This window comes from Callospermophilus lateralis, chromosome 1 (assembly GCF_048772815.1).
Source record: "Callospermophilus lateralis isolate mCalLat2 chromosome 1, mCalLat2.hap1, whole genome shotgun sequence".
NCBI classification, from domain to species: Eukaryota; Metazoa; Chordata; class Mammalia; order Rodentia; family Sciuridae; genus Callospermophilus; species Callospermophilus lateralis.
This window is the reverse complement of record NC_135305.1, coordinates 196,916,243-196,942,646: the sequence shown is the minus strand read 5'-3', so window position 1 is coordinate 196,942,646 and position 26,404 is coordinate 196,916,243. Positions and strand designations below refer to the sequence as shown.

Below are 26,404 nucleotides of genomic sequence, written 5' to 3'. Positions count from 1 at the left end.
TTATTAAATCATTTCCCATGTGATAGCTCTTTAGTTTGTTTAAATTTTCTTTCATTTTAACAATGTTGCAATAAATGTCCTTGCACATATTAGCAACAATAGTGTTTTATAGGTTAGATTTTAATGAGGGTTTTTGGATAAAGAATAAATGTAATTTTATTTTAATAGATGCTACCAAAATATTTTGAATAAAAGTTTTAGTCATTCATAATCTTACTTGAATTTTTTGAGAGTGTTTGTCTACTTTCTGATACTGGATGCTATCAAGTTTTTAAAATTCTTGCCCCTGAAAAAGGAAAATAATGTGTCTTTTAATTGGATTTGCCTACTACTAGTAGTAAGGTTGAACACATATTCCTATATTTACCCAACGTAATTTTGGATTGCCTTTATCTTACTATTATTTGTCATGTATCCTTTCATGTTGCAGGTATTTTTTTCCAAACATATTGTGATTTTTTAAAAATCTTTTTTAAGTTAATCTTGTTTAGATGACTTCTGGAAATTTTGTTCTGTTTATAAAAATTTTTTCTTTGTTGTATTCTCCAAGTTTATATAAACTATTATTTCAAATTTTAAAAATATCCATAGCTATGGTTTTATATTTACATCTTTAGTCCATGTTATTTTTTCCATTTTATTTCATTTTAAAGTTATATTTTAAAATTTAAAAAGCATCTGAGTTAAATGGAAGATTGTGTATAATAGTAGTCATAATTTAGCTTCTGAATATTTGTGAGCATTGCTTGTACTTGTGTCTATTTCTCTCCATTGATTTGTTTATTATTTATGTCTAGTGTTCATGTAGAAAACATTTTACAATCATATGCTAAAATTTAAAGCCAAAGTTATGTAAATAGCAAGAGCCATTTGCTTTTGCTTACAAAGCTTGATAATGTTAACATGTGGACATGATGATGACTGATGGTTAGTCATTTTGATTTTGTACTTTTGCTTATTGATGAAGAGTTTTCAAACTTGACCCTTTTATAAATAGGCTTCGTTAGTAGAGAGTGCTAATGATTATACAACATTGGGAATGTTCTTAATGCTACCAAATCATGTACTTTAAAATGATTAATATTATTTCAATTTTTACTGTAATAAAAAAGACTGCCTTAAAACATTAAAAGTTCTCATATATATATATATAATCTACTAAACATTTGACTAAATCTATCACATTGTTTTCCAGAAAGCTGTTTATCTGTTTGTATGTTTATTTACAAAATGACATTTAAGGGCTGGGGATATGAGGGGTAGAGTACTTGTCTAGCATGCTTAATGCCTTGGGTTCCATTCCTAGTCACAGAAAAAGAGAGAGAGAAAGGACATTTAATTCATCTAAAATAGAGTTTATATTTTATATAAAAAATAGTGTGAATATGGTTACATAAATACAATGAAACGTGTGCCTCATTTTTTAAACAATTGTTTGAATATTGTAATTTAGGTAACAAATGTTCCTTTTTATTTTCTTTAGCACTGCCACCTTTAATACTGGTAACAAAAATTCTCTTTATTTTAGCTTAAGAAAATTCGATCACTCCTTGTTGCTGGAGCTGCACAGTATGATTGCTTTTTCCAACATTTACGCTTGTTGGATGGAGCTCTTAAACTATCAGCTAAGGATCTTAGATCCCAGGTTGTTAGAGAAGCTTGCATTACTGTAGCGTAAGTATCTTCCTTTTGTGATATTATTTTTTAGTGAATAGATTTAGTCCTTTTTGATTCTGTACTAAGTAACAGAATAACTCAAAAAAGTATGTATGATTCAAAATCATCTTTATTATATATTGGATTCAATTTATATTTTTATACCAACATTAAAATGTGTTTATAGAATGAATTGGACACAACTGTCCTAAGTTCATATATGAATACACAACCAGTGAAACTCTACATCATGTACAACCACAAGAGTAAGATCCTAGGGGTTGGGGCTGTGGCTCAGTAGCAGAGTCCTTGCCTAGTACATGTGAGGCACTGGGTTCGATCCTCAGCACCACATATAAATAAATAAAATAAAAGTATTGTGTCCATCTACAACTAAAAAAATTTTTTTTTAAAAAGAATAGAATCCTAGTTAGACTAAGTTATAATCCATGTATGTATAATGTGTGAAGATATACTCTGTTTGTCATGTATATCTAAAAAGAACAAATAAAAATTTAAAAAAAAATTTTAAATGTGTTTATATTAATTATGTAAAGCCTACTGGTTGATTTTTGGATCAACGCTACTAGTAGAAGAAAATGAATTGGTCTGGAAACAAACTATGTTCACTTTTCTCATTACTAATTTATTAAGTACTCTGTCTCTGATACTTTAGCAAATCGTCCTGTAATTGTAACATACACCATTAACTTATCCAAATCTATGTTTTCTATGATCTTTCACAATACAATAAGGATGGTGGAACACATAAATCTCATTTATTACTACTTAAGACCTAGGTACTGTTGTTGAGTATGTTGTTTGAGCATTCCTCTGAAGATGGGAAACACAAAGGTGCCTGTTATCAATATTTCTAATTAGCAGTGTGTCTGATGTTCTAAATTAAAGCTGAAAAGTGGGAAAGGGATAAAATTATGATGATTATGAGAAAGTAAAACTACCATAATTAATTGATGACATAATTACCCATGTGGAAAACCACAAGGGAATCATCAGATGATTTATCATAATTAAGGGACTTTAGCAAGGTTCTAGATACAAGTCAGTATACTGATATACTAAAATGATCAAATATCTCTAGCAAAACAAAACAGGAAAAAATCCATAGGATATAAACTTGGAAACTGTACTTAAAACAAAACTAGAAGACTGGACAAAATATGTAAAATAACTGTTATCAGATAATGCAAAGATGAGAGTTGACCTGGGGTTCCTGAAAGGTACAAATTGAGCAGTTTGATGAGAGCATTTTTGACCCAGAAGCACTAGTTTCCTAGAGTTTCAGGAGACTAGGGTGGCCAAAATTTATGTCTAGAAGAATACTGGAGAAAAGAGAGACAAAGAAAAAGATCGTAGAAATCTATATAATCCTAAATCTAGCTGAATAGGAGAGAAAGAAATCCTATATGGGAGATGAAAGGCAAACAACAATTCCCAGAGCACATATGGGGCTGGGAAAGGTTCCAGATCTGACCATTCAGAATGGAGAAACATTATCAAATGCCCAGGGCACTTAGTAGAGACTCTGGAAAGACCATCATATAGGAAGAGCACTATACCAGCTCCGAAATAGAAGGCTATCCTAGACCCTACCTAATCAAACTGATTACCAAGTATTTTACTTGCCTTACTGAAGCAGACTTCAAACTCTAAAAGAAGACAACATCCAGACACTGGCAGAAACCCTCTACTTTTTTTTTTTTTTAATAACTTTATTTTATTTGTTCTTTATTTTGTGTGGTGCTGAGGATTGAACCCAGGGCCTCACACGTGCTAGGCAAGCTCTGTACCACTGAGCCACAATCCCCAAAACCCTCTGCTTTTTATTTGAAATTCATTTTTGCCTGTGAGTTGAGACACTGGAAAATAGATTTTATTACTGAAAAGGTCTGAGTTCCTTTTTGAATCACAAACTCGGAGTTTTGGAGCTATCCTGTGTCTCAACTATGTATTTTAAACAAGAAAATGTATTGAAATTGATCAATACAACAACATTGTCAGACAAAAAAAATGTGGTTTCATTAATAGAAATGCAGAATGTCTTGAGGGACACTGATTTGATTAGGATTTTGAACTAATTTGTTAAATATGTTAACATTTAGTTTGTCAAAATGAAAATGTCTAACAAAGATGAAAAGTCAGGGCTATCAGAGCTGGTTATTTTACTTGATGTTTACTTTCAGTAAAAGAATTTTAAAATTATATGGTCCTATCTTTCCTTAATATTAAGCTATTAAAATAATTTTTTTTTTTTTTTTTTTTTTTTTTGCCTTTTAGCCATCTTTCAACAGTTTTGGGCAACAAGTTTGATCATGGGGCTGAAGCCATTGTACCTACCCTTTTTAATCTTGTCCCCAATAGCGCAAAAGTCATGGCAACTTCTGGATGTGCAGCAATCAGATTCATCATTCGGGTAAGTTCCATCTCCCTCCTTGTCCCAGAGTTCAGTATACTTAAATGAGTAATTAGAGTCTTTTTTTTTTTTTTAACCCCAAAGGAGGAAAATCAGCTTTGAATGATTTCTGATAGTAAAAACAATACGTTATCGTTATAGTCAATAGAAAGCATATAAGTAATACAGAAGATTGTAAAGTAAACATGCCTAAATATGGATATATGAATATAATGCTATATATGCTTGTACATATTTGTGCGTATATGTGTGTAAAATCACAAATGTTACAGGCAGCAAATTCTTCATATTTTCATCATGCATATCTTGAGATGCCCAAAGAAACAGAGTTAAAAAAAATAAATCTTAGGCTTGGATTGCTTGGTGGTAGAGTGCTTACCTAGCATATGTGAGTCTGAGTCCAGTCCTCAGCACCATGTAAAAATAAATAAACAAAATATTTGTCTTCAATTAAATATGTATGTGTGTGTGTTTGTGTGTGTGTGTGAGGAGAGAAATAAAATAAATAAATCTCTCCCCTTGAATTCTACTGTTGTATAACCGAACACTGTAGCTGTTTAATGTGTGTATTTTACCAACCTTATATTCTATACCAATACAAACATATTTTTCCACACACAAAAAAATGAAAATTACATATACATATAGGGTATGTGCGTATTTTCTCTCATTTACATCAGTTTCTCCCTTAACCATTTAATTACACTCAACAAATACAGTTTCATTTTTAACAATTGGAAATTAACTGTAGATTTTTTTACTGCTTCTATTCTTTTTTTTTTTTAAATATTTATTTTTTTGCAGTTGTACACAATAACTTTTGTTTATTTATTTATTTGTTTTTATGTGGTGCTGAGGATCAAACCCAGGACCTTGCATATGCGAGGCGAGCGCTCTACCGCTGAGCCATAACCCCAGCCCCAGCTGCTTCTATTCTTGACCAGTGTTTATTGATAAACTCTTACTTTTCATTTTTAATTGCTTCTGGATCATGCTTGTTTGGCTTTAGTGTTTTCTCAATTCTCACATATATTGTTATATTTGCATATTTAAAAATGACTTTATTTTTTAAATATATTTTAGTTGTCAGTGAACTTTATTTTATTATATGCAGTGCTGAAAATCAAACCCAGTGCTTCACACATGCCAGGCAAGTGCTTTACCACTGAGCCACAACCCCAGCCCAAAAATGACTTTATTATTTTCCCTTTACACAGTACTGAAAATTTTACTATTGAACTTTAAGGTTTACTTTTCTCATCTCTCAGAATTATTTTTGAAATTTCTTTTCTTTATTGTTGTCTCTAAAAAGTGAGATATTATTTGTTTCTGTTGGTTTGTGGCAGTGTAGGGATTGAATCCAGGGTGCTCTACCACTGAGCTACTTCCTAATCCATTGTTTTTTTTAAGATGGCGTCTAACTTGTGGTCCTCCTGCCTCAGCTTCACGGGTGCCTATGATTACAAGCGTGAGCCACCATGCCTGGCTATTTGATTCTTTTATAGCAAAACAACAATAAGAAAACAGCATTTAGGAAGCCTTATGCAATATTTTTTTTAATGTGAGTTTCTCCACAATCGGTCTGATTAATTGTCTTTCAGTAGTACTGATCTTATATAGTGTTACCTCTGACTGAAATGAATTTTCCTTGAATTTGTATTAATTTTCATGGATCATTTCTTTACTTGGGTTTTCTTATTTGCCCAGGGTTTTCTTTCTTCTTATACAAATTCTGAAATCCCCAATAACATTTATCATTTCTTGAATAATTTTTATCTCTTTGTCTAACAGTTACAAGTGTTCTCAGGAAAAATTATTTAAATTCTTTTAGGCACTACCCATTTTGCCATTATCAGGCTTTATACTTTGCTTTCAAATGCTCATTTTACTTAAAAATTTCTCATGTAATTAATAATCTATTATCTTTACAAAAATATAAATCAAGTGGCTTTTTAAAAAAATGTTATCTTCTGTTCTCTGTGCTTCATTTTTTTTCTCAGAGAACTCCATCATTAGATTATTCTTCATGCTTTGTAATTCTTTTAATTTTAAGAGACTTTTTTTTTCATTTGTCAGCTTGTATTAGTAAAGCCAAGTGTAAGTTATTCTGACTTGGTATTTTGTCAAATACTTCATCTGTATTATGAAGGTCACTTTTCATTTTCCTTTTGTACAGTTCCCCCTAAAGATGGCGTCACAATACTTAAGGCTAATCTCTCAACATCTTCACCACTATAATGGGTATGGGTAATCTAGCAGTCAGGATTTTGGGGGGTTATGAAAGAAAGAGGAGAGTGGTGGTAGCGGAGACGATATAGTGTGATAAGGGTAGAGAGTCTTCATGGGATTTATCCTTTGTAATAACGTTCAGGGAATGTATTCTTCTGGATGCTATAGGGAGCGTGTCCACAAGGTGTTTTCATGATGAATGTTAACAGTTGAATAACAGTTTAGCATATTCTCTGGCATTAATATAATCTTGTACAGCTTTAGATCTATAGATATTTCCTTCTTCAGTGCTAAAACTTTTTTTTCCTTTTATTTTGCTTCAGTTAGCTGTTATAGACACTTATGTGCCATGCTTATTTTCCTTTAATGAAAGACTTGTTTCTCCAATGCTGGCAGCCTCCATCTTCCAGCCTCCTCAAGGATTGCTTCAGCTTCAGAGAGCTGCCTTTCCTGATATCTTGCCTCTTTTTTCTTTTCTTTTTTTTTTTTAATATTTATTTTTTTACTTGTAGTTGGACACAGTACCTTTATTTTATTTATTTTTGTGTGGTGCTGAGGATTGAACCAAGGGCTTTGCATGTGCTAGGCAAGTGCTCTACCACTGAGCCACAACCCCAGCCCATCTTGCCTTTTTCTTTTTTTTTCTTTTTCTATTATGACTTTCATTCAGTAAATGGATGATGTGGAATTGTAAAGGCTTAACTTTCTTTTACCAATTTAAGGCTATTTGAAAGACTATCATAGCTGCAGAACTCCCTGATGACTTTGAACAAAGATATCCTGGGTCTTATCACAATTCAATTTGGAGAGGGAGGATTGGTACTGGTGATGAGACCCAGGGTGCTCTACCATTGAGCTACACCCCTTACCCATTTTTGTTTCCTTCTCTCTTGCACCTATACTGATACCAAGGCATGTCTGTCTGTTTTTTGTTTTTTTTTTTTTCGTCAGGAGGGTTCTGGGGTTGAACTCAGGGGGCACTCGGCCACTGAGCCAAATCCCCATCCCTATTTTGTATTTTATTTAGAGACAGGGTCTCATTTAGTTGCTTAGTTGCCTCACTTTTGCTGAGGTAGTCTTTGAACTCATGATCCTCCTGCCTCACTCTCCTGAGCCACTGGGATTACAGGCATGTGCCATTGTACCTGGCTCCCAAGGGCACATTTTAATGTATATTGTACATGCTAAACTCTTTATCTCAGAGTTTGCTTCCTAGGTGACCCAGCCATTAGTTCAGAAGAAAAATAGGAGATTTATAACATCAAATACATATATTTAGGTTACTGTTTTATCCTATCTTTACTATTAATTTTATAGCGTTTGCTTCACTAAAGAAGAGCATAAGAATTACTAATAAAAGTTAGTAGATTATGTCTATTGAACTTTTACTTGAATTATAAAACAACTGGTTTAGCCAGAATGATACTTCTATTAAAATTATCATTTCAATAGTTAGGAATACAGATTTACTGTAACTACCTGCTTTGATGATGTGTCAGTATAATTTTTAAAAAAAAATTTTTTTAGTTGTAGATGGACACATACCTTTATTTTATTTAATTTTTTTATGTAGTGTGGAGGATCGAACCCAGAGCCTCATACATGCCAGACAAGCGCTCTACCACTGAGCCACAACCCAGCCCATAATTATAATTTTTACCAACAGTAGCCATGTTACTTCAGAATGTGATAGTTCATGCCCAGTCCTTCTTTGTGTTACCTCTGCCATGAATTATACTATCCTAACAGTTCTTCACAGTTGTGTTTGTTATATCTTACTGTATTCACAGCTGTCCTTTTGAAACTGAATCATCATAATTTTTACTTTGCTTTGGAAAACTTTTCTTAATTTCTTTCAAAATCTGTCATTTATCTTATAATGTAGCTAAGTTACTTTGAAGAAAGAACTATATGCAGTGCACAGTATTTTTCATCCTTTTCTAATATATCTTTTTCAGCATACTCATGTACCCAGACTTATCCCTTTAATAACAAGCAATTGCACATCAAAATCAGTTCCTGTAAGGAGGTAAGTTTTTTTTTAATTAATTAATTTATTTGTTCTAATTGTTATACATGACAGCAGAATGCATTTCAGTTCATAGTACACAAATGGGGCACAAAAAAATTTTTCATATCTCTGGTTGTACACAAAGTAGAGTCACAACATTCATGTCTTCATAAATGTACCTAGGGTAATGATGTCCATCTCATTCTACCATGTTTCCTACCCCTATCCCCCTCCCTTCCAAGAGGTAAGTTTTTGAAAAAAGAAAAAAAAATTTTTTTTGTCTTAACTTTAACATTGTATAATGTTTAATTTTTGGTTTGGAGTAAAAGTTGATTATCATTAATTTCTTAAAATTGTCTTCCAAAAAATCTAAAATAAAACCTTATATATCTCATGTGAAGGAATACAGATGAAGCAGTTATTATAATCACATTTCTCAATTTTATCATATTAAGCTTTGATTTCTCTGGGCTGCTGCTTGCATTGTGTTTCAGAGTCTAGAATCAGGAGTAGGCTAGAATTCTACGAGTGTCACCAACTACCTCAGAGTCTGTGTGTGTTAACAGGGCTAATGATGTGAACTACATAGAATGTGAGATGAAATGAGACACACATTAGTATAATCTAACCTAGTGGTTGAAACAGAGTAAATAACCTAATCAGTTCTGCCTGTCCCTCTCTTTCTCTTTATATGACATCTACTGTTTTTGATATCACCATCAGTAATAAAGAAAGGAAAAAACTTGTGCATTTAATCCTTAAGAAATTTTATTAAGAACTCTATTCTTTTTTAAATTTTGGTAAGCATATTTATTTAAATAGTTTGAATGTTAGACAAAAACTGATTAAGACATTATTATTTCCTTTGAGTGGCTCAGAGGTTTGCTCACAGTTGTTTAATTACCTGACATATCAGGAATTAGTTCATAGGTCCAGTCTGCTAATAGCCTGTCTTAGTAATATCTACAAACAAAATGGTTTTTTTTACAAGGTAGTTTTAAAAAGAGTATGGAAGAAGAATATGACAGAGACTATATATGATCCATAAAGCTTAAAATATTTACTGCCTGACCCTTTTCAGGAAAGATTACTAATCTGTCTCATATTGAGGAGAATGATAGTTAGAGAAATAGGAATGTAACAGAGAAGAGGGAATGAAAATTGCCTTAAAAAAGCCAGGTGCAATGGCACATGCATGTAATCCCAGTGACTTAGGAGGATCTTGAGTTCAAAGCCAGCCTCAGCAATGGCAAGGTGCTTAGCAACTCAGTGAAACTCTGTCTCTAAATAAAATACAAAATAGGGCTGGGGATGTGGCAGTGGTCAAGTGCCTCTGAGTTCAATATACGGTACCAAAAAAAAAAAAAAAAGAATTGCCTTGAAAATGGAGAATGATTCATTAATTAGAGGAAGTTATTAACTAGGGTGCACTAAGCAGATATGTAAAGTTATGCCATATGCTGCAGAAGTATCAGGCCATTGAAGCCAGAACCCATGATAAACAGGAGGTCTCAGTATAAATGAGACTATTTGGGGAGCAAGGTGGAGAGTAGGTTAAAGTGACAATGTGGAGGGCTTTGTATGTCGTGAAGAGGAATTTTGACATTGCTATTTGGATAGTAGGAGTGATTGACAACTATAGATTTTTGGTGAAGAAGTAATTTCATCCAGGCTAATTTTTATTCCAGCTATTAACAGTGATTGAAAGGGAATAATGAAAAGCTTTAGTTTAAATAGGAGTTGTTATCATGTAAAAGGAAGGCAGGGTCTGAACATTACCTATATTGACAATAATTGAAGATTTTATTTAATAGATTCAAAATATCTTTCATGTGTGGAAATGACACTTGACAATAGAATATGAATGAAAGAGATGGTGTCTTTAGACTGTGAGCTCTGGAGTCAGAATGCTGGAGTTTAAGTCCTAGATTTATCACTTTGGGCAAGTTAATTTAACCTCCTAGTTTCTTATTTCCTAATCTGTATGATATGGGACAAAAGAGTGGATTTTGTTTTTCCTTTTTTGTGGTGCTGAGAATTGAACCCAGGGCCTTGCATATGCTAGTCAGGCACTCTACTACTAAGCTACACCCCCAACCCCCAAAAGAGTAGATTCAAGAAATAAAAGTTAGTTTATTCTTTTGTATGTAGTATCTGAGTTGACACTTATTGCTTATGTGATGTCCATAACTTTATTAGAACTTTTAATAGCTGAGGCAAAGAACTAATGCTGGAGATATAGGACTAAGATGTGAAAATTGTATCTGGTTATAGATGTGGGAATTATATCTGGCAGACTGAGTATGTGGATGATGTTATCAAGTAAATAAACTATAAAAGAGAACATTGACACCAACCAGATGAGTACCTGTTTAAGGGTAGGGAAAGAAAAAGTGTTTGTAAAGAAAGGAAAATAACATGAGAACAGTGCCATTAGAAAAAGCCAAGAAAAAAGAGCCAAGATTGAAAGTTGAAGGTGGAAATTGGAGGGCTTAGAAGAAAATAAACAAACTTGGTTTAAAATAATGTACATATGTATTTAAGGAAATAATGTAGAAATGAAAGATCTAGATTGTCATAACTTTCTTGGTCATTGTGGTATATGCATATATATATATGCTTATATATATGTATGTGTGTGTATATATATATATATATATCTTCAATGTCTAGTGCATAGTAAGCTATATAAGAAATGTTTTAAAATGAAAACTGTTAAATTTTACATTAAACAAACATTTTTAAGGTAAAATTATGAGGGAATTCTAAGTACTTTTCAATGATTTATTGTAAGAATAGTTGGATTCTTAAAATCAGATATTCCATAGTTAAGCCATACAAAACATATGCTTAAATTCAGGGGATAAAGTACAGTATTAAAAAGGAAGTATTGATATGTTTCTTAATACAACATTTAGTTAAAATTTAACTTTTTATTTTTCAGGCGTTCATTTGAATTTTTAGATTTGTTGTTACAAGAGTGGCAGACTCATTCATTGGAAAGGTATGCCTTGTCTGTCCCTCCTTCTTCCCTTCTTCTCCCTGTTGTCACCAGTTCTTTAGAACCTGTTGGTATCGGTTTTCTGTTATTTCTCATTTTTCCTTAAAGATTATTTGTACAGGTTTTCCTTTAAAACTGCGCTGTTGTGCTCTTACTCATTGCAGCTATAATAATATGATTTTCTCTGTGGAGTGGGTGGGGGTCCCTTAAGAAGGATGGTTATATAAGATACTTCAAGTTAAGTTAGGCAAAAAATTTAAAATCATGTGAGATAGATTTCCTGAGCTACAATTAATCATGTAGTGAATAATTTAATATAGAGGGAAGGAAGGAGCTTCCTTTTATCTGGTGTCATTGGTCAGGTAATATACTATATATTATCTAATGTAATTCTGAGAAGAAGGAAAGGAAAATGTGGGCAGCTAGTTGGTCACTGGGTATTTTTTCATTAATGCACATTAATTATACAGAATAAGGAGTTCTGTTGTGGCATATTCATACATGTATATAGCATATTTTGATCATCAGACACTGGCCATTTGCATGGCTATATTTCTTATTCTCAAGTTTGACACTTCAGTGATAATTTCCATTTACATTGAGTGCATTGCTGATTTTCTATTTTCATGGAAGTCCTTAAATCTCTTCACGTCTTCTTTTTTAGAAATAATATTTGTTGTTGATGACATGAAATCATTCCAAGTTTTCTTTTAAGTTTTGTGGCCACTACTATTTGATATGGTCAGATCAAAATTGATCCTAGTCTTAGCAAATCATTTTCTACAATGATGGGTTAATGAAGAGCTACACAAGAAGTTTTTTTCCCCCCTCAAATTCATTAAAAAAATTTAGGCATTATACATTTATACATGATCTGGATTCCATAAAAATAATTGCTATCAGATTATATTGTCTCCATTGTCAGAAGGAAACCATATGTGAATGAAATGCCTTGAGATTATTAGAAGATCATGCAATCTTAGATTTATTATTGTATACTAATTAATCTTTTCACCTCTTCTGCCCCTTTGTGATGGATATGTAACATGTGAGAGTATCATTTATGCTAAAATGCACAGCTTTCTACATGAATCTGAAGATTTATTTATTTCATAGACATGCAGCTGTCTTAGTTGAAACTATTAAGAAGGGAATTCATGATGCTGATGCTGAGGCCAGGGTGGAGGCAAGAAAGTAAGTCTGTAGTCTATTTTGTGACACTTTAAACATGCTTTGAACATTTTTGAAAGGCATTGTATTAAGTGAATAAAAATATCAGATGTGTCCCAAGTATTCTGATTCACTAGCACATCAATAAAATTGAGATTGATTTTATCCATTAAATCTGTACTAGAGGTACTGGAATCGTGGCTCAGTGGTAGAGTGCTTGCCTAGCACATATAAGGCACTGGGTTCAGTCCTTAGCACCACATAAAAATAAATGAAGGTATTGTGTCCACTTAACAACTAAAAAATATATATATTTTTAGAAATCTGTACTAGATACCTGATATCTGTTTGAAATATTCATTTGTGTAATGATCAGTATTCTTATTCCATCATAATCTGTTTACTTTTATTATGAATAAAAGAAACTATTATTTATGAGTATATATCATTTATTGAGTATATATTGTGTACCCAGTATTGTGTGAGATGCTTGGCCTTTGTTTCTTTGTAATCTTTAAAATGATCCAGTAAAGGTGATGTTACCTCCTTAAGCCAACCAAAATCTGGAAATTTGAAATTTACCCAAGGCCCAATTAACCCATAAATGACATTGCCAGGTTTTGAACTGAAATCTGTTTTGTCAAGATCTTACAGTATTTCCTCAGTAACTTGTTTAATTTAGAATATATTCACCTTGACACATAGTAAATGTGTTTAAAAAATGAGTTCATCTTCATCTTTGAATGTGCACATTTTATTGTTAAAGCCTAATCATGTAAAACTATTAATGTGCTTTTTTTTTTTTCCTTCTTCTTTTATTTACAGGACATACATGGGCCTCAGAAACCACTTTCCTGGTGAAGCAGAAACATTATATAATTCCCTTGAGCCATCTTATCAGAAAAGTCTTCAAACTTATTTAAAGAGTTCTGGCAGTGTAGCATCTCTTCCACAATCAGACCGGTCCTCATCTAGCTCACAAGAAAGTCTCAAGTAAGATCATGCAAGTGATAGTTAACTGATCTGTTTTTCTCCCCAGTTCCCCAGCATTCTTTGAGATGAATGGTGGACTTTTGAATGGTTGGCTTTGTTTTCACCTAAAGCCTTTAAAATATGGTGACTCAAGCAACTTTTGGGGGGTATCTGTTGTCTCAAAGCTGTATTATATGCTAGATTAACTTCTTTACCCAGAGTTTAATGATACATATTTTATTTCTACATGTGCATAGTCTGTGAAAGTCTGGGAAGCACTGATTTAGATACTATAGAAATAATTCATACAGTAAATAGCCCATTTCTAGGACCTTATAGTGGAGTAATTGTAAGAGATTGAGAAGTCATCTTCAGAGTTTTTATACAAATCTGTGCAACTGGTAAAAACTCCACTGCTTTCCTTCTTAATCTTTTGCACATCTCAAGAATTCCAGAAATGCTTAAGGGGGCAAAATGATTTAGTATCTCTATAACTCTCTTCTCATCATAATGTTGGATACTTCAATTTTTTTATTTTTAATTGACACTAGAGAATCAAACCCAGGGGCACTTTACCACTGAGTTACATCTCCAACCCTTTTTATTTTTTATTTTGAGACAGAGTGTCACTAAATTTCTTAAAACCTTGCTAAGTTGTTGAGGCTGGCTTCGTATTTGGCAACCCTCCTTTCTCAGCCTCCTGAGCTGCTGGGATTACTAACATGTGCCACCACACCTGGCCCTATGTATTTTTTATTTTGAGACAGGACCTCACTAAGTTGCTGAGACTGGCCTCAAACTTGGAATCCTCCTGCCTCAGCCTACTGAGTTGCTGGGATTACAGGGGTGCACCACTGCACCCAGTTGGCTACTTCAAATTCTTGCTGCTTTGGCAGTATTTTCTGTCTCTCTAGACCTCTGAGATTGCTAAAAATGTTTAAGTCTTTTCCTTACAGTGATTCCTCTTTTCATCGTCATGGCCCTCTGTCTTGTGTCATATTATTTGTATATTTCCCTAGGGAAGAGCAACTCACAGAATGTCAGTTTATCTTTCTGTAATTTGTTTCTATTTAGAGCCTCGATGCCCTACAAACACTGCTAGTTGCCTTGGCAACTCTGAAGCAGGACAGGGTTTAGGGTGAGGCACCAAATTTTAAGGAGGCATGGGTTGTGTGAATACTAAAGTCTAGTTTTTTAATATATTAAGGGAAATGTTCAGATGATTAGAGATTTTTTTTTTTTTTAACATTCTCTAATCACGTATGTCATTCTCAGTGGTAGGTCTTAGCTTTGTGTTAGACCTCCCACATAGTCCATTGAGGAGTGTGATAGCTGCATGGTAACTGCATGAATTGCTGATGGCCACAACCCTATGACTTAGGTGAGAGGCTATGGTATGCTGGTATGTGCTAATAATAACACTACCTCTTTCTCTTCTAAGTAAAATACCTCAGGATACAAGCGGTTGATAATACTAATATTGAGTCCTCTGTGATGGACACCATGATGTGCACTGAAGACCAAAGTGAATAAAAGCAATCTCTCTGTAGAGTTTATGCTTTATTCATCACCAATTATTTTAGTGTTGATTTATAACTAATTGAGATACCATTGATATTTGATGACATGTTTGAGTGATTTTTTTTTAAAGGAAGCTTAAATTTCTTTTTTTTTTTATATTTATTTCTTAGTTGTAGTTGTCAATACCTTTATTTTTTATTTATGTGGTGCTAAGGATCAAACCCAGGGCTCGCACACGTTAGGCAAGCGCTCTACCAATGAGCCACAACACCAGCCCAGAAGCTTAAATTTCTACACACCTATAATCCCAGTGACTCAAAAGGCTGAGACACAGTTCAAGGCCAGTCTCAACAATTTAGCAAGACCTTATCTTTTGGTTAAAAAAAAAAAATGAAGAAGTTTCCTAACTTTTAAGAAAACTAGTATCTCATTAGTTGCAGTCAAAGCAATAGTAAATAAAGTAATTTATTGAAAACATTTCTTTTTACCTTGCAGTCGCCCTTTTTCTTCTAAATGGTCTACAGCAAATCCATCAAGTGTGGCTGGAAGAGGTAATTGCATTTTAAATAAGAGTCATGGCCTATTTTATCTCTAAGCAATAGGCTTTAAACTGTTTTGATGTGATCCATAGTGTAAAAATCATTTCCATAACCTCAGGCCACACATGTATACTACAACTGTGCATATATACATATGTAGTATAAACTAAAGTTCCATGAAGCAGTACTTATCCTTATATGTAATGCACTCTGTTTTTTTATTCTGTTTCATTTCTTTAAAACGCTAGTCATGACCCATTCAGTTGATTTCCCAACCTATTAATGGGTTATGATTCATGGTTTATCAAACTCTTCTTTTTTAAAACTAAAAAACTATATTTCAGAAATTTAATGATTTAACTTTCATAAATGCCCAAGAGTGGCAGAACCTCCTTTAATTTCTAAATATCCCTGTTTCTGTACTATTTTTTCTGCATTTTTCTGATAGTAAAAATAATATTACTTCCATGTATTTATCTTATATTCCACTTCATTTTCATAGATCAATCATAAACAACATCTCTTTAATCTATGTAACAGTCCTATGAATTTTATAGTCATAATTGGTCATTGTACCCATTTCATGGGAGAAGAAAATGAGGCAGAGAAATATTAAGAAATCTTCATTTTGTTAGGATTGAAATTGAGATAGTCTGTCATTAATATAATACTGTTCATTGGCTGCTGCTTCCTTGCTGACTATATGTCATCATGTTTATTAGCTTATGTTGATTTCAAGTCTATGTGATTTTTATGTTTACAATTATTTAAATAATATGGATCACCTTTGTTTTGTGTTCCATAGTATCAGCAGGCAGCAGCAAAGCCAGTTCCCTTCCAGGCAGCCTGCAGCGTTCTCGAAGTGACATTGATGTGAATGCTGCTGCTGGTGCCAAGGCACATCATGCTGCTGGACAATCTGTGCGAAGTGGACGGTTAGGGGCAGGCGCCCTGAATCCAGGTTCCTATGCATCATTGGGTAAGGCAGCTAATTTTGGGAAATTACACAGTGTTCTCCCTGTGATCTCAGTGAAGACAAAGTGACATGTCTTAATTATTGCCATGCTATTCTTGCTAATTAAGAATAAACCATGTTTTAATATGATTCTGTATTGTGGATAGTTCCTACTTTTCCCCCTTTACCTTCTTCTTCATCATCTTTTGTGTTTTTTTCCCCCTTTTTCTCATTATCATCTTGATCAAAGAAACAGTTCTTGACTCCATATTGTCAATAGAACTTTTATAACTCTGTAGTTCTGCCACATTAAGCAATGAATTACTGAGGAAAGTATGGGAATGGTATCAGCCTTATAACCAGCATCTCTTTTCTTTGTCCTGCTTCTTGTTCCTTACCAAGATTTTAAAGCCTTTGGTCTGAGAGAACTCAAAGCTCTTGGGCTGAGGTTGTGGCTCAGCGGTGGAGTGCTCACCTGGCACGTGCAAGACCCTGGGTTTGATCCTCAGTACCACATAAAAATAAATAAATAAATAAAATAAAGGTACTATGTTCAACTACAACTAAAAAACTCAAAGCTCTATGTCTAACCAAAGCTTAAACATATATTCAAAAAACTATTTGGAGTTTGGTTTTTCTGTTTTTATGCCCATCAATTTGAAACTTTGAGGTTGGCTGTTCATTTGTATATCTGTTTCAACTTCATTTTTCTTTCTTAGGCAGTACTAGCGAAAGACAAAACAGGTAGTTCATTGAAACACAGTGAATGAATGTGTTTAGGTATGAATTAAGTATGTGATAAAATTAGCATAGTTAGATTCAGAATTATGAGGAAAAGATAGATTATTCAGTAGTACATGATGTTATTACACATGGTTCACAATTTAGTACAAAATTAGATTGTAACCATGTTATATGGCACATAAAAACATATTCCACCTGACTGAAATCTTGGAGAAAACAAAATAACTTGATGAAGCATAGTCAGTGAGTATTCATCTAATCTCAGATTATAGAAAGAATTTCGAAACACAAAAGCAAAAAAAACTATGAGAGCAAAATCTCTTGAATTTAAATGTAGTATGTGAAAATCTGAAATCAAGGGGCTCAAAACTAAAAGGGGGAAAGTTTTTGCCAGATACTGTAAAAAAGTTTTAAATAGCAAGAAATATTTCAAGTCTCTGAGAAACATGAGCTTATTTTTACAGTAACAAGAATATTTAGCTAGTGCCCATAATTGATAAGAATGTGGTAAATAGGACCTTACCGAGAAATGTTGATGTGAATTAATGATAGTTCTTTTTATTTTAATTTGATATTTATGACAGCAGAATGCATTAGAACTTATATTACACATATAGAGCACAATTTTTCATATCTCTGATTGTACACAAGTAGAGTCACACCATTCTTGTCTTCGTACATATACTTAGGGTAATGATGTCCATCTCATTCCACTGTCTTTCCTACCCCCATGCCCCCTCCCTTACCTTCCCTCCCCTTTGCCCTATCTAGAGTTCATCTAATCCTCCCATGCCTCCCCCAACCACATTATGAATCAGCAATGATAGTTATTTTTGAGTGACAATCTTAGTAATACCCATGGAGCATTTTTAAATCTTAAGAAATTTTGACCCAATAATTCAATGTTTAGATAATTATATCAAGAAATAAAAAGTGTTCATTGTAACAGATGTTTTAGAGTCAATTTTTTATATAACAAAGGAATGATTAAGTTTTTTATATCCTTATATGTATTATGCATACATTAAAAAGTCATATTTTCAAGTAAGATAGAATGATATAGATTATCAATGTGTGGTAAGTTCATCACTTTGTGTAAAGGACTAGAGATATACATATAAAGATATTAATGGTGGGTTGATTAGTGCTTTTAATTTTCAAGAAACATTTTTGTTTAGAAACATGTTACCCAAAATGACATTTATTTCAATATGTGGAAGTTAATCAACAATGCACATATTAACAAAAGACAAATAACCACATGGTCATCTCAGTATTTACAGAAAAAGCATTTGACAAAATTCAACATCCTTTAAGATAAAAATATATATATATTCTACAAACTAGGAATAGAAAAGAGCTTTCTCCTAATAAAGAGTATCTTTAGAAAAATCCACAGTTAATATCATTATTATATTTAATTTTTTTTTTTAGTTTTAGATGGACAGAATACATTTATTCATTTATCTTTATGTGGTGCTGAGGAGTGAACCCAGGGCCTCACACATGCTAGGTGAGTGCTGTACCACTGAGCCACAACCCCAGCCCCTGTTAATATCATTATTTGATAGTGAAACACTAGATGCTTTTATCTATTATCAATTAAAAAAAAACAAGCATGATCATTTTTACCTTCTCTATTCAACATCATCATGGATGTTTTAATCAGGGCAGTTAGGCAAGATGAAAAAATAGGACAGATTGGAAAGGAAGAAGTAAAATTACCTCTATTTGTAGAAAACATGATCTTCTACACAATGAGCCAAGTGCCATGGCACATGCCTGTAATCCCAGTTGCTGGGGAGGCTTACGGCAGCAGGATCCTGAGTTCAAAGCCAGCCTTTGAAAAAGTGAGACGCTAAGCAACTAACTCAGTGAAACCCTGTCTCCAAATAAAATACAAAATAGGACTGGAGATGTTGCTTAGTGGTTGAGTGCATTAAAAAAAAAAATAAAATTCTTAGGAATAAATATAACAAAAGATTTGTGGAATAATGTCTACAAAAATTTGTACTTTTAAAAGAAATTAAAGTAGACCCAAATAAATGAAAAGACATTCTGGCTCAAAATTTTAAAGGTTAATATTAATAAGGTGTCAAATTGATACATTGCTTCAATGCATTACCCCTCCATCTTCCTTTTGATGCAAGTTGGGAAGCTGATCCTAAAAATTCATACAAATATGCAAGGGACAGAAAAATGGCTGAAATAATCTTGAAAAAGAACGACATAATTAGAGGATTTATACTTCCCAGTTTAAAAACTTACTTTTACGTCTTTGGGGTACAAATGTAAGGATAGACTTATGGTCCAGTGGAATAAAATTGAGAGTCTAGAAATAAACTCATAGTGTTTATGGTCAGTTGATTTTTCAAAAAGGGTGTCAAGACCATCCAATGGGGAAAGAATTCTCTTCTCTTCAAATGCTACTGGAATAACTGACTGCAAAAGAATTAATTTGGACTCCTGTTTCACAGACTCAAAATAGAGCAGAAGGAAACATGGGCATAAATCTTTGTAACTTTGTATTAGGTGGTGGATTCTTAGATGTGATGCCAGGCACATAAGTAAAGAAAGAAAGATAGATTAGACTTCATTAAAATTAAAACCTTTTTGCTTCAAAGGACACAATGAAGAAAATGAAAAAACATCACAAAGAATTATCTTCAAATTATATAACCAGTAAGAACTTGTATCCCAAATATATAAAGAACTATTAGAACTTAGTAACAAAACAGACACTTCCATTTTTAAAGATGGAAAAGAGTTTCATTAAACTTTTCTCCATTTAAGATATAAAGAATGAAAGTATGCTCAATATTGTTAATTATTAGGAAAGTCCAAATCAAGAGCATGATGCAGTGTCATTTCACATTCATTGTGATGATTACAAAGAAAAAATGTAAGCAGAACTGGTTGGGTTGTAGCTCAGTGGTAAAGTGCTTGCCTGGTACACATTAGACCTTAGGTTCAGTTTCCAGCACTACCAAGAAATTAAAGAAAAAAAATTCAATAACTGCAGGTGAGGATATGGAGAACCTCCATACACTGCTGGTCAAATATAAAAAGATATAGGGACTGCAGAAATGATTTGACAATTTCTCTAAAAGTTAAACACAGAATTACCATGTGACCTAGAAGTGCTCCTAGCTATATTAACAAGAGTTATGAAAACATATATTCTCATAAAGACTTGTGAGTGTTCATAGCAACATAATTTATAGTAGCAAAAAATGGGCCAGTCCAAATGTCTATCAGCAGGTGAATGTATAAATAAAATGGGATATGTTCATATAATGAAATGGATTCAGCCACAAAGGAGTATATTACATAAAGACTTGTTCCACAAGATGGTTCAACCTTGAAATCATTATGAAGTTGATACACTGTATGAGTCCAGTTATGTGAAATGACTAGAATAGGTAAATCCATGGCCAAAAAGTAAATTAGTTGTTGCCAGGGCTTAGGAGTGGAAGGAATAGAGGTAGCTAATGAGTACAGGAATTTTTTTTTTTTTTTTGATAGGTGGTAAAAAATGTTCTAGAGTTAGTAGTGAGGTTGTACAATCTGTGTATGTAGTAAAAACACTGAGTTGTATAATATAGAAAGGTGAATTTTTTTGTATATGTGAATTATACTTTAAAAATTGAGTTAAAAGAAAATTAGAAAATAAAAAAACAACCTTTCTTCCCAAGCCTTAAAAAATATTATTATATTGAGCCAGGTACGATAGCACACACCTGTAATCTCAGGAGGTTGGGAGGCTGAGACAGGATGATTTTGAATTCATAGCCAGCCTCAGCAACAATGAGGCTCTAAACAACTCAGTGAGACCTTGTCTCTAAATAAAATACAAAAAATAGGGCTGAGGATGTGGCTCAGTAGTTGAGTGCCCCTGAGTTCAATCCCTGGCAACAAAAAAGTAAATAAATAAATAATGAGAATTAATGATATATTGAATAGTTATTTATTACCAGATAAAATATGATATTTAAAATGTTTTAATGCAAACCAGAAAGTCAGTTTTTGCATTTTGTTGTTGTTGTTGTAAGAAAACCTACAATAGTATCATAAAATTTGACTTAATTTATTTCTTCTGGTTGTTTAGGGTTTAAATTGAACATATGTTTCATGTTGGAAGAAAAAAGTGTTACCCTTTTCTCTTTTCTGTATCTGGCCCAGCTTTATACTCGGAGACAATGAATTGCCTCCCTGGGGCTCTCTTCAGAGGTTCAGTAAAAATGTTCCTATTCTCTCCCTCTCCCACTTTCTCCCTTACCTCAACCTTACTTTCTACCTGTTATATAAGCTTATACACTTGCAACAGGTGGACTGTTTTCTTCTACTTTAAGCCTTACTTATTATGACTGAGCATGTATGGTTCAGAAAGGGTATTTGATTCTTTTCTGGAAACACTTTTAACGAGCACTGAATTTTTGATAGGTACCATGTGAGGTACCAGGGATCACAGGTATATGTTTTTATACTGAGAGTCTCTCAGTCTGTTAGGCAGTTGCTGAGGGATGAGCAGCTAAAGGTTTATTATGTATTATGCATCTTGAGTTTGAAGTCCCTGTGGGATCTCAAACTGAAAGTACTTAGGGAACAACAATGGTATAGAACTTGGGGGTGTGGGAGAGATAGAGATAGATATTAAACTCCATACATTCCGTAAAGCCCTTGCCACTGGTTTGTGTTTGTTTTTGTTTTCCCTAAAGTCCTGAATGCTTTGGTGGAAGAGATTAGGAGTGTTTTGAAATACATCATTTAACTTCCTGAAGAGTAAACTTGGTGTCATATAAGATAGGTAGGAATTCATGTTAAGGAAACCTTGACCTATGTATGCATATTTACAAGTGTTCTCAATGTAACTCCTTGTATAGAAAAGAAAATGGACAGTCTCAATGATGTCATAGACAGAAGACAAATTTCAGTCAGTTGAGGAAGAAGTTGAAAAGGAGAATCTGAGGGGCTGGGGCTCAGTGGTAGAGCACTCATCCAGCATGCATGAGGCACTGGGTTCAATCCTCAGCACCACATAAATGTAAAATAAAGATATTGTGTCCACCTAAAACTAAAAATAAATAAATAAATAAATATTTTTTTAAAAGGAGAATCTGAATTATTTTTGTGCTTGATGGTCAAGGAAAGGGGTGAAATGAAGTTACTGTTTTTTAAGACTCGAGGAATTTCGGTATGCTTATATACTAAAGTAGTAAGTCAGTAGAGAAAGGAAGAAGTGCAAGAATGTGAGGAGATACTTCATGACAAAATTCCCATGGAAGGCATGAAGAATGGGATATAAAGAGCCTAGCTCGGGAGTTAGCCTTGGATGTGGTAGATTTGGTTGTGGTATTTATGGGGAGTGGTTGTTAAGAGTGAGATCAGGGAGGTTGTGATCTTTGTCCTGAGGATTCATAATCAGGATCCTGTGCTAAGAGGTGACTTGAAACTTGAAGTTTAAAACATACATTGAAGGGGCACAGAGAGAGTGGTACACTGTGGGCCTCCCAAACCACCCCCACATTTGGGGACTTGCTAAAAGAACTCTAGGAATCAGAATCAGCTGTACTCATGACTGAAGCAAAAGAATACACAACAGATATAGCAAAAGAAATTTATAGACTTTCAAAGTTTTCCCTCCTACAGGTAAGGTTAGGGGCCTGCTTCTTCCCCCGGCAGTGAAGTACAGAAACATGTGCACAATTTTTCTGCCCTGGGAAACTTGCTTAAGACTTAGTCCAAGGTGGTGTGGGGAGTGGAGAATAGTCACATAGGCACTGTGTCAACCACATTCATCAGACTCCAAACTCCCAAAAAGAAAGCAGGTGTTCACCATAAATCACAGTTTGCAAAAACAGTTTAAGCAGATGTACAGCAGAGTCTGGGACCCCCACCCTCACTTAGAATTACTTTATCAACACAGAGGGTATTCAAAACCAAGTTACCAGAAGCCAGACTCACAAACAAAACCTCCTAAAAGCAGCATTAATCCTGCCATGTCAGCTCTGCCTGCACAGGCACCAAAGGCCACATCTGTACTAGTGCCAGTATGTATAAATACATTTCAGTGTGGTCTTCTCTATCAAGTAGTGGAATCGAGAAAGTGAGTTGTTAAATTTATCCAAAGGTGAGGTTATAGTGCAGCAGTAAAGTATACCTGTGCAATGACTTCTGTCTTCTTTAAAAATTTTTAGGGATCATAAAATTATTTTTTTCTAATACACTAAGTTTTCCTCTGTTCTTTGCTTGCTCTTTTCATCAAAGAGGATACTTCTGACAAGATGGATGGTAAGAACTTGCTTTTATAATTCTACTACACATTTATGGTTCTTGGGTTCTACATTATATCCTTATTCATTCTTCCTTAAATTTCTGAATATATCCTACTTAATTAATAAGGATCTTAATGTGAAAATGGCTACATAATTATTTGGTCAAATTTTAGATTAGGTATAAACATTTTCAGATTTTCTGTTCTACTCAAATAGTAGGTTACTATTTGTTGTAACTTAAATCCATTATTATTTTAAACATTTTACCTGAGCTTTTAGAAATATGCCTCCGAGTATGTTGAAGGTCTTGTCTTCCTTTAAGATGTTGGGTTAAGAAGGATGGAAAGGAATCTCCAAATTTATTTGATTCAGAACTTTAGTTTACTAACTTTGGTATATATAGAGAGACTTATTTCATAGGTTCAAATGATTATTTATGAAAATGAAATACAAATTACAGATACTTTTTCACAGTGAATTTTAAATCAAGATTTTATCAAAACTGAACTTAAATTAAGCTTTGCTTTTTAAATTTCTATATCCAAATTGTTACAGTTTATCTAAAGTTGCTGGAGGGACTGGGGTTGAGGCTCAGAGGTAGAGAGCTCGCCTAGCACATGCGGACCCTGGGTTCGATCCTCAGAATCACATAAAAATAAATGAAAGGATTGTGTCCAGCTTCAACTAAAAGATTTTTTAAAAATAAATAAATAAAGTTGATGGATTCAGCAGCAAGCCTATATATTTTTTATGATACTTGTCAGCATATTATTTATACTATTATTTATACTTCGTTTTTATCAGATCCCATGTTATCTCGAAGTATGAGCTTTTTAAAATGATTCATAATAAGCTAATGCAATCTGTGAGTTACTTGAAATCTAGGAAAACTTGAGACACTTTTATATTTTTTGAGCATTCATCAAAAACTCTAAAAATTGATCTATAGTGTATCTTTTGTTTTAATGAAATGAAACTCTTCAGTTGAATACATGAGTTTTAATTACATTAGTTTCTCCCTTTTTGTATGTATGGCTGAAATGACAGCCATCAAGAAATGTTTTCTGTTGGACTTGGTGGCATATGCCTATAATCACAGCAATTTGGGAAGCTGAGGCAGGAGGATCTCAAGCTTGAGGATAGCCTCAGCAATTTGACAAGATCCTACCTCAAAATAAAAATAAAAAGGACTGGGGATGTAGCTTAGAAGTAGAGTGCCCTAGATTCAATCCCCAGTACTCCTTCATACCATCAAAAAAGAGATGGTTTGTATACATCAAACCTATGGTTATCCTTTCTAACATTAACATTCCTGGAACCTTTAAACAATTTTTTTTATTACTTTCTAAACAAAATATTTTCTTGGCATAGTGTGGTGGCACATACCTATCATCACAACTACTTAGGAGACGAGGCAGGAGCATCACAAATTCAAAGCCAGCCTGGGCAACTTTGACCTTCAGCAAGAAGGGGATGGTTCAGTGGTAGAGCAGTGCAGGAGTGTGTGCATGTGCATGTACACGTCGTATACATGCAAACAAGCTTATCAGCCTTTTATTTGAAGAGTCACCTCTGTTACATCATGTGTTACTCCCACTAATATTTGGACTTATGTGCGCAAATGAAGCCTATGTTGTGGATTTGACTTTCACATTCTTCTCTGGGCTACCTTTTGAAAATACATAGAAAAATATTGCTACTCTGGAGCCAAAGTCAGTAAAAATCTTCATTTGCAAAAATTGTTAATTACATTTTTTGAGTGATTATTTTTTTAAAAAATCACTTCAAAATTTTGAAATGTAGAAGAATTTTTCAGTTTTCACTTGACTACTTTCAACTTTTTTGTGAGTTGTGAATATTGTTATCTCCAGTTTTATTTTCCTGAAAATGAACCTTGTCAAATTTAAATTTAATCTATTAGACTAAGTTACTTTTTGTTTTCACCTTTGCATTTTAGTCTTGGGCGGGAGCTGTGAGGTAGCAGCATTGGCAGTATTTGTTGAAATATTGTTTTATTTCTCTTATTTAGGAACAGCATCTGAAGATGGTAAGAATTATACATTTTATTAGTAACACAGTGCCTTTAAATTAATATTTTCATTGTTAGGAATTACATGTTAAAACTAAAATGATAGGTTAATTTATTTGCAAATCATTTCCCAGCTTCTACATTTGATTGTGTTGGTTATATGTGTGGATTTTGTTTTTTAATGCTTTATCCTACAGTTTTGCTTTGTATCTTGAACCATTTCTTGCTAAAAAACATAATTGCTTAACATGTTTAATAATATCTAGTATAGAGTTAGTACATAATTTTTTTTCCTGGATTGATATTAAAATGCTTTTCTTTGTATTTTGTTTTTTAATTTATTTCCACTTGTGGGAGCATGCAATTGCATTTGCTTTGTCATTGAAGTTTAAATGCTTTTAAAATTCTTTTATGTAGTCCATTTTGAGATTTATCTTACTTTTGAATCAGTACTTGAGGAATTGGTCTGTGATTCAAATTGAATTTGTGATTAAAATGGGGTGTTTTAGGTTTACTTGTTAGTCATGAGAACATAATATTCTGCTCAAAATAGACTCTGTAAAAGCCTTTGTGAAGTATAGCTCATTAGGGGCTTGAAGTTGTTAGAATGTTAGGATTCCACCAATTTTGCCTCTATTTTATTCCACTTTCTTATCATTCTCTTATCTTCCCTCGGTGATTTCTAACTTTTAAAAATTTATCCCTGCTCTTCATTGTTTTTTCCTAATGAATGTGGCCATATTGGACTAGCCAAAATTTTTTGTATTCCCTACAAAGTTTACCTTTTAATTAAAAAGGATTCTGAGCCCTATTTTTCAGTGTGTCTGATATTGGTTCTGATTTGGTTGAAACGATAGCTGGAGAAAAC

General features: G+C 33.4%; 1 protein-coding gene across 16 annotated transcripts in view; it reads left to right on the top strand.

Annotated features, from left to right (window-relative positions):
• Positions 1-26,404, top strand: part of Clasp2 (cytoplasmic linker associated protein 2) — a 199,956-nt gene that overhangs the window by 82,780 nt on the left and 90,772 nt on the right. For 11 of the 16 annotated variants that reach the window (XM_076843290.1, XM_076843249.1, XM_076843338.1 and 8 more), the window contains 9 exons: positions 1,529-1,674; positions 3,955-4,090; positions 8,278-8,348; positions 11,275-11,334; positions 12,448-12,525; positions 13,327-13,494; positions 15,490-15,545; positions 16,339-16,512; positions 25,537-25,554. In XM_076843290.1, coding sequence (XP_076699405.1) covers positions 1,529-1,674; positions 3,955-4,090; positions 8,278-8,348; positions 11,275-11,334; positions 12,448-12,525; positions 13,327-13,494; positions 15,490-15,545; positions 16,339-16,512; positions 25,537-25,554 — 907 coding nt within the window. The remainder of the gene's footprint in view (positions 1-1,528; positions 1,675-3,954; positions 4,091-8,277; positions 8,349-11,274; positions 11,335-12,447; positions 12,526-13,326; positions 13,495-15,489; positions 15,546-16,338; positions 16,513-25,536; positions 25,555-26,404) is intronic. The other 5 variants (XM_076843304.1, XM_076843263.1, XM_076843297.1 and 2 more) reach the window with 1 other exon arrangement.